The sequence below is a fragment of the Rhinolophus hipposideros genome (assembly GCF_964194185.1).
Source record: "Rhinolophus hipposideros genome assembly, chromosome: 3".
NCBI classification, from domain to species: Eukaryota; Metazoa; Chordata; class Mammalia; order Chiroptera; family Rhinolophidae; genus Rhinolophus; species Rhinolophus hipposideros.
The window spans coordinates 101,916,873-101,933,688 of NC_138049.1; the positions used below are offsets into that span (position 1 = coordinate 101,916,873).

Genomic DNA, 16,816 nt, shown 5'->3' on the forward strand with positions numbered 1-16,816 from the left:
CTTTCAAATCATTCGGTTTTCACCACAAACTACAGCTTTCATAGAAATAAGTCTGTAAGATTAAGCACAGCCAAAGACAGAGGCCAAAGTTCTCGGAAAATCTGAGATGACCGTCTCCTCACTGAAGTTCATTGAGGCTCAGTGACGGCCCGTTAGAGGAAGTTGTGATGAAGTGATATCGGGGGGATCGATATATCCACACGTCCTGGATTGAGTAGGGACTCTGTTGTGTTTGAAGATAATTTATTAGAATTTTACTAGAGAACTAGCTCCAGGGAGCTTTTAGCTCTGTTGTATGGCTGGGTTTCCTTGAACAGAAAGAGGACCAGAAGGAAACCAGCCCTAGAGTTATATTCTGTTTGCCCCACTTCTCAGAGTGTCAGTGAGGAGAAGGTGGGAGACCTACCTATGTTCAAAAGCAATGGGCCCCAGAAACCACTTCTCCTGCTAGAAGAAGGTCATCAGTCATCCAATTTAAGGACAATACTTAATCAATAAAGACCTTTTCACCAGGACAGAGAATTCAACATCAAACTCTACACACACCCATTTCCAATGTGTTAGGTCTCTGAATGTTAGAGACCTTGACTTCATGTTAGGTCTCTGAATGTTGGATCTCAGAGACCTCGACTTACAGACAGAGCCGTGTCTGCCAGAAAACAGCAGAATGTCTGTTGGCCTGCACCTGCAGACAGGCAACTTGCGATAACAGAAAATTCCACAAAACAGCTACTGGCTTGCAGGCAGTCAGCGTTTTCTGTTCAAACAAGGCTACCCTGTCAGCACAGCCCCTATAAAACCCTCCTCACCCCCTCCTTGGGGTTGCAAGTCTCCTTTAGACACGCAGCCCGGGCCGTAGCCATCTTTTGCTCTGCCCGACAGACTTTCTCTTAATAAACTAGACTTTCTCTTAATAAACTTTCTTCACTTGCCTGATCGTGCACATTCCTTTACCGGCCGACCTAATTTCTCACTTAGTAACAGACTGTTTAGAGGTAAGAAGATTGTTCCTCTTTTGATCCAAAAGAGAGCAGAGCAGAAGCTAGAAAAGATCACAGTGGAAACTGTCATTTCAACAAAGTAGGGGAGGATTTGGGGGTGGTGGAAGAAGTACCGGCATGAAAGGCAAACATCTTGACTTACTTTTTGGTGAGCCGAGGGTCCAGAGGCAGGTGCTGTGCTCCGTACACAGGCTGGATGCTAAAAGCAGAACAAAGGAAGCTGTCAGGACACGAAATATGTTGGATGAGTACCATCCACATCACAGATTCGGAAGGGACTGAGAAACAGCTCCCCTCCGAGAGCAAGTATATCCAATCCATCCCCCAAAGATAGCAAACGACTATATAAAAAAAGTCTCTGGGCACGTTCATCTTCCCTGGTGAGGCTTCAGTGCCTTACATACAGTACGTCAGGAGGTCCTGTCTGTAACGAAGGCAGCACAGAAGGTAACGGACTTTAGAGCCAGAGAGAGCTGAGTCAAATCCCAGTTCTGACATCCACCACCTCTAAAAACTTGCACTAAATACTTGACCACTTTGAACCTGTTTTCTTATCTGTCAAATGGAAATATCACCTATCCCAAAGGATCACGTGGGCTAAAAGGCAATGAACAACACTACGTATCAACCGAGGAACTCTCACACATGGCTGGTGGGGGTATAAAGTGATACAACCCACTTCAAAAAACAGTTTGGGGCAGCAGGATGGCTCAGTTGGTTGGAGCACGAGCTCTGAACTACAGGGTTGCCGGTTCAAGTCCCACATGGGTCAGTGAGCTGTGCCCTCCACAACTAGATTGAAGACGATGAGCTGCTGCTGAGCTTCCAGAGGGGTGGCTGGATGGCTATTGGTTAGAGCGCGAGCTCTCAACAAAAAGGGTGCCTGTTCAATTCCCACATGGGATGGTGGGCTGCGCTCCTGCAACTAAGATTGAAAACGGCGACTGGACTTGGCGCTGAGCTGCGCCCTCCACAACTAGACTGAAGGACAACGACTCGGAGCTGATGAGCCTGGAAAAACACACTCTTCCCCAATATTCCCCAATAAAAAATTAAAAACCAAAAAAAGTTTGGCCATATCTAGGAAGAACGAAATGTGTATACCCTAAGACCCAGTATTTTCACTCCCAAATCTATCTTAAGAAAAATATACACATATCTGTACCAGGAGACATACATAAAACGATTCAGAGCATCATGGTTTCTTTTAGCCCCAACCTAGAAGTAACCCAAGAGTCTATCAACAGAGAAATAAACTGTTCATACAATATGTTCATACAATAGACTATCACACAGCAACATAAATTGTGAAGTAGGGCTGCAAGTAACAATGTGAATGAATGTTACAAATGTCACGTTGAGCAAAAAACACAGGATAGGTGGTGGCGGTGGCGGCAGTGGATTCGGTTGTGCGTGGCGCACGGGGTGGGAGCCGAGGCCAGGCCGGGAGCAGGCGCTGCCGCCAGCGACCATGGGGAACGTGTTGGCTGCTAGCTCGCGGCCCGCGCCCGCGCCCGCCCTCGTGGGACTGCCACCGCCTCCGCCCTCTCCTCCGGGCTTCACGCTGCCACCTCTGGGAGGCGGCCTGGGCGCTGGGGCTGGTGCGGGTCGAGGTCCCGAAAGGACCCCCGGGACTGCGTCGGCCAGCGCTGCAGGGACCGCGGACGATGGGGCCTGCGGCTGCCTGCCCAACCCGGGCACGTTGGAGGAGTGCCACTGGAAGTGCAAGGAGCTGTTTCCTATTCAGATGGAAGGTGGCAAGCTCACAGTCAACAAAGGGTTGAGTAACCACTTCCAGGTGAACCATACAGTAGCCCTCAGCACAATCGGGGAGTCCAACTACCACTTCAGAGTCACGTATGTGGGGACAAAACAACTGAGTCCAACAGAGGCATTCCCTGTGCTGGTGGGTGATATGAACAATAGTGGCAGCCTCAATGCTCAGGTCATTCACCAGCTAGGCCCTGGCCTCAGGTCCAAGATGGCCATCCAGACCCAGCAGTCGAAGTTTGTGAACTGGCAGGTAGACGGGGAGTACCGGGGTTCTGACTTCACAGCAGCTGTCACCCTGGGGAACCCAGATGTCCTTGTGGGTTCAGGAATCCTCGTGGCCCACTACCTCCAGAGTATCACGCCATGTCTGGCCCTGAGCGGAGAGCTGGTCTACCATCAGCGGCTGGCGGCCCGGGGAGGAGGGCACTGTCATGTTCTAGCTGGGAAATACACATTAAACAACTGGTTGGCAACAGTAACCTTGGCTCAGGCAGGCATGCACGCAACATACTACCACAAAGCCAGTAACCAGCTGCAGGTGGGCGTGGAGTTTGAGGCCAGCACACGGATGCAGGACACAAGTGTCTCCTTCGGGTACCAGCTGGACCTGCCCAAGGCCAATCTCCTCTTCAAAGGCTCTGTGGATAGCAACTGGATTGTGGGCGCCACGCTGGAGAAGAAGCTCCCACCCCTGCCCCTGACACTGGCCCTAGGGGCCTTCCTGAATCACCGAAAGAACAAGTTCCAGTGTGGCTTTGGCCTCACCATCGGCTGAGCTCCTCCTGGCCCTCATCTCCCGTGCTCTTCCTCCTTCAGATCCCACCTCCCCCTCTCTTCCCTCCCTCCCGGGGGTCCGGGGGCTGCGGAAATGAGGGGACCCATCACCCCAGCAGCTGAGGGGGGATTCTGGAACCATGGGCGCTTCAGGATTCGGAGCACGAGGGGTCCTGGGGTCCTGGAAGGGGTTCCAGGAATGAGGGGCACGCCGGATTCTGAGCACCAGGGGCAGAGGCAGCCAGACAACCTCAGGGAGGTGTTGGGGATCCCCGCTCCCTAAAGGGCCCTGGGCCCCATCCCGGGCCCCAAGGGGGCAGCAAGAAGAGGAGCTTTCCCATCCCCAGTCTGCCCCCACCCACTTTCCCATCCATCCCTCGGTATAAATCATGTTTATAAGTTATGGAAGAACTGGGACATTTTACAGGAAAAAAAAAATATATATACATGTGTTAAAAAAAAAAAACAAAAAAAAACCACCACAGGATAAAAGAGTAAATACTGTATGATTCTATTTATATACACTTCAAACATTGGAAAAATGATTTGTATTGTTTAGGACGCATCCATAGTGGCAACACCATAAAGAAAGCAGAGAGATTAAAACAAAGAACGTGTTTGTCTTGAAGGAAGGAGGGAGGGTGATAGAGAACAGACACAAGCTGGCCTGTGGGTGCTCTTTTCTGGGCTGTTCACTTTGTGATTATTCATCACCACACAATTGTTTCATGTCCTTTTCTGTAATAGTTCACACACACACAAGTTGTCGCGTCCATCGCAACACGGGCAGTGAGGGTACGAGAAGGGGCGGCTTTGGGTTAAGTTTTAAGAAAGAAAGAAAGAGAGACTTAATGTAGTTAAATGTCAGAAGGCCAGGGGTCTCACAGTTCTGAAAGACTGGAGCCCATAATAAAGCCAACTGGAGGTTTCTATTGATAAGTATACAAATACAAGAAAGTAACATTGTTTCTTACACGGTCTGTGAGACTCACATCATAGCAGAAAAATGTTTATTCCAATCACCCTTTGTCAAAAGCCGAAGCACAAGGTCCCGTGATGTCTTAATTACGGCATGTACCGTCTCAGGGTCACGTCTCTCACAACAGTTCCGTTGAGATAAGTGGAGAGAGCTGATCTTTATTGCCCTCACGACTTCTCTCACAAACAGGTGCAAGAGAAAAGCCAGAGTTAGCAATGGCTTTTCCCAGGCGGGGGGGAAAGGGAGGCAAGGCTCCTTTATGGATCTTCTAAGGCAGCTCACGGGGGTCCCCACTCGGTTCCGCCTGGCTTGGGTTCCCTCCTCCCCCCCCCCCCCGTGGGGAATCTTACTCGTCATTGGCTGCAAACCATCTCTTGGGGACCAGACAGAGAGACATAAGATGTAAAATATAGAGATAAGCAAAGTCCTAAAAAGGCACAGTCTCACAGACTTTTCTTTCCTCAAGGAAAGACACGGGGGACAGTTGTCTAGGCTGTTGTGTGACTACAAAAAGTGACCCAAGAATAATTATATATCAAGCCAAACTGTTGTTCAAGTACAAAGGTGACAGAAAAACATGTTTCGACATAGAAGAACTCAGAGAATATGGTTTCCTTAATTCCTTACTGAAGAAACTACTAGAGGAAAAACTTCAATTAACAATGAGATAAACGTAGAAATTATGGCAAAAGGACTGGTGGAGAACATTTAATTAATTTAACCTTAAGACTACGTCTTAAATTTGAGGCTTTATGGTTGCAGAAGAAAATGTAAAAATAATGTAACTGGCAAATATTAAAATGGGATGGAAGAAAAAGTGGACGATGAGTCTGTACACTGGGTTCATCTTTTACTGGCCAAGCTGAAAAGACATTTAAGGCTGATAGCTCAAGTAATAGAGGCATAAGTATGTTTTAAGATATAAAAAAAAACTAAGAAAAATAAAATAATCAACTAAAAGCAGGAGGTGAGAGGACAGGAAATATAACTACTAATTTCATCATTGCTCATGGTAGGGAGTCAATAGATTATTCTCTGAAGAAATATGGCATACAGTTATATTATAAACACAATCACTAGAATAAGAGGATAAGCCTGCCAAATTATCAGAATATACACCTTCCAAAGCAAGGTCAGTCCTTATACTGAAAATATTTAAAATAGAACTAAGACAAAATATACGAATCATTCCAACAAAAATAAATGGGCTGAACTTACCTATTAAAAGACAAAGATTATCAACAGGGGACGGGTTAAATTACAGTACATCTATTAAAAAGAATGAGGCAGTTCTATATCTATTAAAAAAAAACACTAAACATTCATTGAGAAAAGATGTAGAGCTGTATGTGTAATATGCCACCATTTCTGTAAAAAACTACAACATATCCACATGTCCACATATAATTAGGTCTATGTATAAAGTCCCTCTGAAAGAATACACAGGACACCAGGAGCAGTGGTTTGGAAGAGGAACCGGAGGACTCAAGGACCCGGTGGCAGAGACTTAGTTTTCATAGCAAACCTTTTCGTACCTTTCTCAATTAGCAACATGCACATGTATCACCTTTGCAAGACATGAATTAAGCAATCTTAAGAAGGTTGGGAGGATTCAATGGGACAGTGCGTAAAAAGCCCCTTTCACACAATTCCTGGTGCATGACAATACCAGCAGGCAGTGAGGCAGAACTGCCAACGCTAGAATGCCACCCAGCACACACTCAGCGCCCAAGAAATGGCTGTTTTCTTTTTCCCTCTCATTTTTGCAACTTATTCCTTACCCAACATTTAGAAAATAGAACAACTTTACCATGTACTTATTTGACATAAAGATGTGACCCTAAAGTTGCTTTTAAATAAAATGTAGCTAATTCCATCATTTTTCACACTGACTTCTACTATTAATAAGATTCCAGAGGGAATGTTCCCGTGTACAGATCTTTAGTTATGGATACGATCCCTGACTTTCTAGATAGAAAATCTCTACTCCCTAAGTTTCTCTGGAAGATTATTCAGTAATTTGTAAAAAAAAAAATTATATATACAACTACAGAAATACAAACAATGCTACTTGAATGTGTTTACAGAGTTTCTTAGGCAAAGGAAAGGAGAAAGAAAATAAGAAGGCTCAAAGAATAATGGGTAAGTTTGGCTTACAGGGAAAAGGCTTAGACATAAATTAAAACCCAGACTAAAACACCAAAAGGGCGACTGATGTATATTTAACGTTTGTAAATACTCTAAGATGAGTACACTTGAAGTCTGCAAGTTCACAAGCCTCTTTGTAGTAAAATATACAGATCAGAGGCTAAATTGCAGGAAGTTCGCAACAGGCCAGTTAGGTAAGGTGACGGGGTAGAAAAATAAAAGGGATCCTTAGATTCTCTCCTTAGAAGAAAGATCAGCACTGGCCAGTAATCCAAGCAGACAAAAAGCTATCCTAACTGTGCAAGCCTAAGCGCCAAAGGCCGTCAATTACTATCCAGGAAAGAGAATTTAAAATCATGGTAGACGGTTTCTTTTAAAAATGTCAGCCCAAAGTGCTGACACAGCCAGAAAGGCCAAGTCACAGATTTTATCAGCAAAGGTATCAGAGCCCAAACAGAATTTGTTAACATATTCTTGAACCAAACTATGCTGTTTCTGTTCCTGGAACATTTCATATAATTAATCAGTTTATTGAATCTCAGAAAGGACAGGCAAGAACCTAGAAAAGGATGAGAAACCGAGATGCTCAGAGACTAAACAACGATAAACTAAGAGCCTGGGACTGACGTGCTCAATGTCCTGGCACTTATAACTGACCCATCAGCCTGTGCCATCTCTACCCCCAGAGCCAAACTCAACGCTCCAGCAGGCTGGTCTCCACTCCACCTTCCAAACACCTCACTGACTAAATCAGGCTCTTCCCACTACCCACTGTTCAAAATCGTGTCCATCCTGAAACATTCCCTTCAAATTCCACACCCCGAGTCCCCCCCCATGAGACTTTCTCTGACCCCACACCCAGCGCCCACTAACTCATGCCCTCTCTGATTCCCTAACATACATAAATCAGGGCTTATGTTGCTTTTAAATATAGACTATTAAAAAAAATTAAACTATATTTAGATCATAATATAAGGCTTTTTATGTTCATCACCTACATAAGAAATAAGGCATTATGGAGAGGAAAACCCTCCCTCCCTTCCTAGAAAGCCATTTTATTGAATCTGGCATTTTTTACCCTCATTTTTGTTTTTACGTTTTTATTTCCTAGGTATATTTCCCTAAACAATTTGTATAGTATTGTTTTGTATGTTTTTAAAACTTTATATAAATGGCATCACACTGTACATATGACTTATTCTGACTCTAAATTATAAATGCTACTTTAAATATTACTTTCATGGCTGGCTAATTGATGTCTCCAACACAAATTTTAAAAATATTAGCTCCAAAAAAGTATAGAAACCATTTAATTCACATTTTCAAATACAAAAAAAAAGGACAGAGAAAAATATAACACATATCCATGAATGCATCACTCTGATCTAACAAATGGTAACATTTGCCACATTTCTTTTCTTAAGAAAATAAAGCATTAGAGAGATGACTGAAGTCCCAATGCGTCCTGGGATCCTGTTTTCCTTTCTCCCCAAGAGACAACCACTATCCTGAATTGGGTATGAAATCCTCCCATCTGTTTTCATACTTTTACTTGTACGCATGTGTCCATAAACAACATACAATAATTTCTTATGTTTTAAAACTTTACATAAAAGATTGCACACTGGACATACCGTTCTGTATCTTGCTTTTCTCACTCAACAATGTGTTTTCACCCAGCTCCACTTTTACGTTTTTCTGAAGGTCAATAACACACAGCATCCTCACCAGGAAGCCACCTGCCTAGTGGATTTTCAGCTTCTAAAGAGCAGGGCTGGGGCACGTCTTTTTCTGTAGTCCCCTCACCGCCTGGCAGAGCACGACGCACACCAACAGGCACCTAAACAATACTTACTGAGTGATGATTGGAACTGCACAGAACTCAGGCCTCTGTTTTAAGCGGACTATTGTTCAGAGAGACGTAAAACCAGAGGCAAACACGCTGCATCACAGAGAAATCACACTGCAGACACACAGAAAATGCCACAGGATGGGCTGCAACGGAGACAAAAAGGAGCAAAAACAACCTCCGTCATTTCTCTTTAATAAAACTGACACCACAGAACGTACGGGCACAGCTGGTTTATGTAGTTGGAACAGTGCAAACACCTTGGTAGGGAAAACCAACAGGTGTTTGCTTGGTGCTGACAGAGGAGCTAAAGCAAATACGGGAACAGAGTGACCTGATTGAAAACCAAACGTGCTGACAACTGATGCAGGCTCACACACTCACGGGATGGAGGTCTTCCAGAACTGGGGTGTACGGGGTTCTGGTGATCATTTAGTATCTTCTAGTCACTTACTTTATCCGTCACACATTTCCAAGTAAGAACAGGTTGTAATGTACCGCCCAGATAAGCTGGGACCCTTACACCGAGTCTACTCTCAGATTCATTAATGTTATGAAAAATGACCAAAGTGACAGAAGGCTCCTAAGTGAGTCAAGTGTTTAGACACTTTTCTCAACTTCACTGAATGCTACACAGAGTTCCTCAAATTTAACAAAGACTTTTGCTTAAAAAGAGGAAGAAGTGCTTCCAGAAAGACTGGAAATAAGAACGTGGGAAACGAGCCAGGCCTTGGCTCACACGTGTCTCTCCTATTTCACGTCTCATCCACATCTTTTCACCGGAAGTGAGCATACCCCTGGAATGGATGAGGTGCTTTGGCAGAGGGCGTCTTAACCTCAGCACAGACTGAGGGAAGGGGAAGCAGCAGCAGAGAGAGCCCGGATGGACCAGGAGTCAAGGAATCTGCAGTGTGATTTGTGGCCAGTCACCTCCCCTGTGCCCTCAGCTTCCCCAGTGCAGGGGTCTTAGCGCCCAGTCTAACATCCTACAATTTCATGACGCTCAGATGGTCAGCAGGGCCAGCAAGGCAGGACTTTCAAAAGCACAAGACAGAAAAGCCCACCTCCCACCCCCCCCCACCCCGTCTTCTGCTTTTACCTATGAAGCCTGCCTGGTGTGAGTGACAGAGCAAGAGAAATAGCCAATGACAGGAGCTGGAGTTGGTAAGTTTAAACGTAACACTCAGCTTTAGAACTGGTAAGAGCCTTAATCCAAACCTCTCATTTCATAGATAAGGAGATTGATCATGGAGTATTTAAGTCCTTTGCCCTAAAATCGGGCTTGGTCTCTGAGGCCATCACACCACAACCTCCCCTGAGCACCTCAGCCAGAAACCTGGGAGTCACACCTCCTCGGCGCCTCCTCTCCCTCACTCCCCAAATCCCATGACGGTAAAGTCCTGCAGATACTCTCAAACTTGACCTCTACGGACCACTGTCATCGCCTTAATCCAAGCCATCGTGTCCTCTCCCCACTGACTGCAGTCGCCCCCTAACTAGACTCACTCTGATTCCCAGCAGGGGTGAGGGAGTGGGTGAGAGTCAGGGGTGGGGTGGGGGGAGCTGGAGTGTTTGGAAACGTGTAAGTGTATGTGGGGGACGGGGTGCGTGTCCCCATAACTGGTGGGCCTTCCTGACATTCAGTGGGCAGGGGCCAGGGATACGTACATCCTATAGTCCGGTACAACCCAGCCTTAACTCACCTAAAACACCAACCATGTGTCCCACCCCTAACTGTTGAAAACACTGGTCCAAGCCATTTTCCTCAGGGCAGCCAGGAAGATATTTTTATAAACACAAATCCAATCGTGTCACAGCCCCATCAACCTTCTGATGGCGTTCCACTGCTCTTGAGATAAAGATAAAAGTCCATAACTTGGCCTATCTTTCCAACCATGAAGGGCCTGAAAGACTCAAGAGAGTTTGGATTTTATTCTAACTACAAATAGGAGGTCTGTAAGATGGGCAAGAAGAGAAGCAGGAAAACCAATTAGGAGCCTACAGCAGTAGTCCAGGCAAGAGAGGGCAGTTTGATCCACAGTAGTAAGGTTAGAAATGGTGACAGCCTGGTGGTTCAGGCGGTTAGAGCGCTGTGCTCCTAACACTGAGGTCGCCAGTCGGGTCCCATATGGGCCCATGAGCTGCGCCCTCTATAGCTGAGATTGTGAACAACAGCTCTCCCTGGAGCTGGGCTGCAGTGAGCAACCTGAGGTCAGCGTGGGCTACTGGGCGCTGCCAGGAGCAGCCGGTGCCCAGCGTGAGCGGCTGGCGAGAGCTGCTGTGAGCTGCTGTGAGCGGCTGACAAACGACCGGTGACTGACTGCCTCAGCCTGGGGGGGAGCAAAGGCTCATATACCAGCATGGGCCAGGGGCTGTGTCCTACACAACTAGACTGAGAAACACTAGAAATAATGGCTTGAACCAGAGTTGGGGACGGGGAGGAGGCAGAAAAAGGGGGGAGAAAAAAGAAATGGTGAGAGCAGCTCAGATTTGGGATTTATTTGACGAGCCAACAGGACTTGCTGATGAATTGGATGTGGCAGGAAGGAAAGAGAAGAGTCAAAGACCTTAGGATTTGGGGTCTGAGGAACTTGGTGAATGGTGGGACGATTAAGTGAGACGGGAAGAGCAGTTTTGCAGGAGCGGGCAGACGTGGAATCCAAGAGTTCTGTTTTGACACGTTGAGTGTGAGATGCATTAATTGTTCAAGCTCCATGTGGCAAAAGCCCCCAGCACCGGAACAGGTTTCTTTCAGTCTAATTCGGGCTCTTAGTGGTTCTCAACGTGCAGCCCTGAGATTAGCAGCTGCAGTGTCACTTGGGAACCTCTTAGAGCTCAACTTCTCAGGTCCCCCTTAGACCTACTGAATCAGAAACTCTGGAGGTGGGGTCTGGTAATTATGTTTTAATGAGCCCTCACTGAAGTTTGAGATTGTTCAAAATCATACTCCTCACTGCTAAAGAACACCTGAACTACAACTATCATTTTCATAACAGCTATATTATTGAGTACCTGTTCTGTACTTACTATGCATTACCTCATTTAACCCACATAACAGCTTCATGGGATAATCACTCTGTCCCCATTTTACAGATGAGGAGACTGAGGCACAGAGAGGTTAAGTAACTTGCCCAAGGTCACACAGCTATGAACTGGCAGAGTTCGGATTTGAACCTAGGCAGTCAGGTTCCAACGCCTTCACCTTTTTTTAAATTATTATTTGAGATATAACTGACAAACATTGTGAAAGTTTAAGGTGTACAATGTGTGGGCTTGATACATTTATGTATTGCAATTTATTACCACCAAAGGGTAGCTAACAACTCCCTCATGTCACATTATAATTTCTTTTTTCTGGTGAGAACAATTAAGATGTAGTCTCCCAGCAACTTTGAAGTTTATAATGTAGTGCTGTTGGCTATAATCCCTACACTGTGCGTTAGATCTCCAGGACTGACTTACCTATTAGCTGCAAGTTTCCGAAGCCTGATTCTTAACCAAGTGGTACATATTGCCTCCTATCTTCCTAGGCATTCGTACAAGTACCATGTGAGGTATTAAGTACATAGGGCTCTTATGTACGCAGATGACTGAGAGAACTTAAAAAGATGTTTAATTCCACCAAGTAACCATATGACCCAGCCATTCTACTCCTACATATACTCAAAAGAATGGAAAACATACATCCACATGGATTTCACAGCATTATTCATAATAGCCAAAAGTGGAAACAACGCAAATGTCCATCATCTAATAAATGGATAAACAAAATGAGGTACAGCCACATAATATTATTTAGCCATAATAAGGAATAAAATACTGATACGAATGAGCCTTGAAAATATCATGCTTAATCAAAGAATCCAGAAAAGGCCTCACATCACAATATTCCATTCATAAGAAATGTCCAGAATAGGTAAATCTATAGAAACAAGAAGATTAGTGGTAGCCAGGGGCTGAGGAGGGCGGGGAGGGGTGGAGGTGACCACTAACGGATATGAGGTTTCTTTTTGGGGTGATAAAAATTAGTACTGAAATTAGCGGTGATGGTTGTACAAAACCATCATACTCTAGATGAATATACTAAACACCACTGAATAGTGGAGGAATTTTTATGGTATGTGAATTATATTTCAATAAAGCTGTTGTTTTAAAAAAGAACACGTTTAATTCATTGTGAACTTAGGCTATTTTACTAAATAAAATTCCTATTTGTTTGTCATTAAAGTTGATCACGATCAAAGAAACTGAAAGTAACCTGCCAGAGCTTTGAGTTTTTACCTTTCAGTTTGCAAAGAAAAGTAAACTAGTGTCACTTTTAGGTTGCAATGGGCCTAAACACAGTTGTCTATGTCATTTCCCCACCAGGAGAAAGTGTTTCTTCACTAAAACGGAAAGAGTAAAAATGCAAAAATTCTATTCTTGAGAAAATGCCCTAACGTTTTCCTTAAATCAAAGCTCTTACTATCTAAAAGTAGTGTCCCCATAACCAGGGGACCGTGGAGGCTTCCCTGCTAAAAGCACGTAACTAAACAATATTTCCCCTCAACAAGCAAGGTATAAACACTACTATCAATCATGGCAACACTTTGATGTCTCAAGATAAACAATGAACATAAATACCTAGCACCAGGGTAAGGATCTGAGTAAAGGTTTATTTATTTGCTCTAAGAATAATAGAAGTACTAATTACTAGTATATATTGAGCAACCATAATGTACTAAATAAACATTGTCCCTGGTTGTTTACAAATAGGATGTTAAATTAAGTCCTCACAGTAACCCTGAGGAAAGTATTTTTAACCTCATTTCATAGATCAGGAAATTGAGGCCTAGAGAAATTGAGCAAACCATTTGTCCTTAATCACACAGGTAAAAGTGTCTAAATAATAACCCAAGTCTTTCTGAACTGAAATGATCTCTCCTCTATCCCTCTATATTCCTCTTCAAAATGAAAAAGGAAGCCAAAAACTTGAGAAAACTAAAAAGATTCCTCTTCCTATCTTGCAAAAGTAGTGCCTTGAGAAAAGGTGACTGTTCCTATAGTCCAAAATAGGAAACACAAAAAACAAAAGACTGTTAATAACAACTAGCACTCAGTAGGCACTAAAGACCATGCCATGTCCCACATCTCAATTACTGCTTCCTGATTTAACAGTTCTCCCATTGATTCTGATCATAACCTTAGGATGTCAAAATTTAATGATATCATTATGGAAAACCCCAGAGAACAACAGTGAGACTGGAGAGCTCACTAGACCAGGAAGGAAAAGGAATCAGTTGGCAGGAAGTGGTGCTTATCTAAAAACACAGAAGTCTTTAGTACTGACATTAACACTGTAATTCCACAGCACTTTCATCTGAAGCTATCTCTGCATTCCCTTGCATTGTTTTAATACTGTGTCACTAGAAGCTGATTCCCACCATTCTCCATATGTCTAATAGGATCCTAAATAAAATAAGTCTGCTATATAGCCACCATGGATCCTCATTTCTCTCTTGCTATTAAAAAAAAAGGTCACAAGTTCAAAGGTTTATCCCAGAAAGAAAAGACCTGAATCAATGAGGAAAGGTAGCACATGGGGCAACCCACATGAATTTCATCACCAAGTACACTATGGCTGTCAGAAATCTTAAAGGACTGAAACATACACTCCTCCTTATACTTCTCAGAACTCTGCCCTGAGAATTTGTTACAGTTTCAAACAAATTAATACTGTAAACCAACAGCAGATGGATGGGTGTACAATTGCTAAGGGTCTCAACATACACCAAAAAGGAAAAAAAAAAAAAGTCGTTTAGAAGGTCTGCTCTCCATCCAATCAACTGAAGAATGAAAAAATTAAGTGCATTTGCACAAAAAGAACAATACAACGCAGGAGGGTAAGGGGCCACTTGGGGTTGAATAAATCCTTACAAAAGGCTAAAGAAATAACCTCATTCTTGGGTCACCCCGTAATAATCCCTAATGGGAAAAGGCCAACTTAAGATAAAGTAAGGTCGGCCCTGAGACTTTTCCTCATTTCTCCTGTCCCCCTGCAGACGGTCCCAAGCTCCCAGCAGAACCTTGTTGGAATCCAGGAAAAGGTTCCTACGTGCCGAGCTGGGGGAGCAGGGGAAGGGGCCATCCTTGTCCAAACAACCACCTGTGCGTGGGGGAGACCCCCCAAGAGAGGGTTCTGTTTAAAGTGAGAAGCAGTTCCAGGGCTGGCCCTCCTAACCCAGGACGGACACAGGCTACTCATCCCACTCCAGGGTCTCTTACGCCCGCACTCCGGCCACCGCCCGGCTGAGGGCAGCCCCCCCAGAGCCCTCCACCCCCAGACCCCGGCTGCTCCCACCACCAGCCACCCCCAAACCCTGCCGCCTGCGCCTCAGCCTGACAGCTGCCCTGCCGCCACCAGGCAGCCCCAGCTCCCCCAGCCCACGTGGCCCAAACCAGCCTGCCGGGGTCTGCGGGGCTCCAGGCCCGCGAGATTCATGCTTCGGATCTGGAAGGGTTTGGTCCGATCCCCTCTTCCTCTCAGCTCCTGGGCTCACCTCCCCGGCAGCTTGGCGCTCCTCTTCCAAAACTGCTTGCTGTTCTCCGCAGCCATTGCTCTGGCCCGGGGAAGGCCTTGTAGGCGGGCCAGGGGGTACTCGGCGAGATGCCCCCAGGACCCCACAACCGGAGGGCCAGCCCAGGCCGTTTCCCCCGGGGCCGGTCACCCGCCCCTATCTGCTGGGACCGCCATCTTGGATATGGGCACCCAGCGCCGCTGCCATTGGTGGACTGCCCGGCCGTAGTCGGACGAACCAATCAGGAGCCGGAATCCTGCAAGCCGCTGAAGCCGAATGGTGACGTCAGGGGCTGGGCACACAGGTGGTCCGGGAAGGCGGAGCTCGGACCGGCAGGGAGGCGGGGCTGAAAGTTCCTCAACCTGGAGAGGGGAAGAGCAGGTAAAGGACCCATGGGAAGAGGAAAGGGTACAGTTTTCTTTGAGGGGAATGAGGTTCTTGAGTCTAATATTTTTGGGAAGAGACAGCATATGTATTTATTTATATGCACAAATCTTGACCTAAAAATAAGGGCGCATGTGTTGTTTGCAGCCCGTTTTAAAATCTCCCACCCAGCTCAATGACACTGGTTATTACCCTCCGTTTCCCTTTCCGTTTTGACCCCAGTTTTTTTTCTTTTCTTTTCTTATTTTTTTAATCTGTGAAGGAAGATCAATACGGATCCGATAGCCTATGGTTCCTAACTGTTTAACACGTGAGTAACGGTTGGTTCATAGGAATCTTCCTCTCCTCTGTTCATTAAACACTATTGAAGGACGTGTGCTGTGGGTGAAGTTCAAATGATCTAATCCCTGTTTCAACCAATAACTGTCACTTTCTGACCAGAACCCAGATGCTGACAAAGTATTCATCCAATTCAGACCTCCAAGTAATGTTTCTTGCGAGGACATATCTCCATGACATGAATCACAAAGATTAAGGATATAACCCCAAACAGACTTAATTTCTCTTATTAATCTATTATAAGATTTTCACCCTTGACTTTATTTTCAATCTAGTTTTAAATCCAGAATGAGATTTAATATTAGCATTTAAATCCTTTGAATAGTCTTGTCGGTGTTTTTTGCTCCTTTTGAGTTTCTGTGGTTGTACACCAGTGATGAGGGGCGTGGGCAGAAAGCACGCACCAGTCAGAATAGTATCTATTCCAACAAAGGACTGTTGAGGTGGCTTGTTTACTGCTACCACTTGTCTTTCCACATATTGGAGAATACTTAAGGACTCCCTGTCCAAAGGACATTTTTTATATGCCTTCCAGTGGCCTCTTTCTACATAGACATTACCCCCATTTTCAAGCTTCTTTTGCCCCCTAATTTCACAATCATGGGATTGTATAAAAAGAGCTGTTTTTACTTTCTCTGCACCTTTCGTGCTTTTGTAGACTTTCATCTTATTTTGTTTCACATAGTGAGCATTTAAACCATCAAACAAAAAGCTTCTCTTATCTTTTAAAGATTTTAGCTGCCTTTATCTTTGGCTGTTTTTCTTTTTTTTTTTCCTTAGGATGCAGTGACCAGCACTGCACACTGAGCTCCAAGAGGGGTTTCCTGAGGTTTTGTTGAAGCTGGAGTTTTGTCTTTATTTCTGGACAGCCAGAACTTTTGCGGGCATTTTGGACTTTACAAAAGCTGATGTCTTGAAGAAATAATCTACAGTGACTTCTAGATCCTTTCTTCAGTGGATACTGGCAATTGAGAGTTCATTATCTTAAAGGTATCATCTGAATTATCTCTCC

The 16,816-nt window shown here is 44.9% G+C and overlaps 1 protein-coding gene and 1 pseudogene across 2 annotated transcripts in view; one reads left to right on the top strand and one right to left on the bottom strand.

Moving 5' to 3' along the window:
* The window catches only part of LOC308496054 (TBC1 domain family member 22B-like), a 51,003-nt gene extending 35,733 nt beyond the window's left edge, over positions 1 to 15,270 (bottom strand). The window contains exons 1-2 of the mRNA XM_081044657.1: positions 15,064 to 15,270; positions 1,144 to 1,200 (exon numbers count right to left, since the gene is read on the bottom strand). Coding sequence (XP_080900783.1) covers positions 1,144 to 1,200; positions 15,064 to 15,119 — 113 coding nt within the window. The 5' untranslated portion in view covers positions 15,120 to 15,270. The remainder of the gene's footprint in view (positions 1 to 1,143; positions 1,201 to 15,063) is intronic.
* On the top strand, positions 2,473 to 3,980 carry LOC308494946 (mitochondrial import receptor subunit TOM40 homolog; annotated as a pseudogene). The gene has a single exon. The product of its transcript is annotated as a mitochondrial import receptor subunit TOM40 homolog (transcript).
* Positions 15,271 to 16,816: the final 1,546 nt, after the last annotated feature.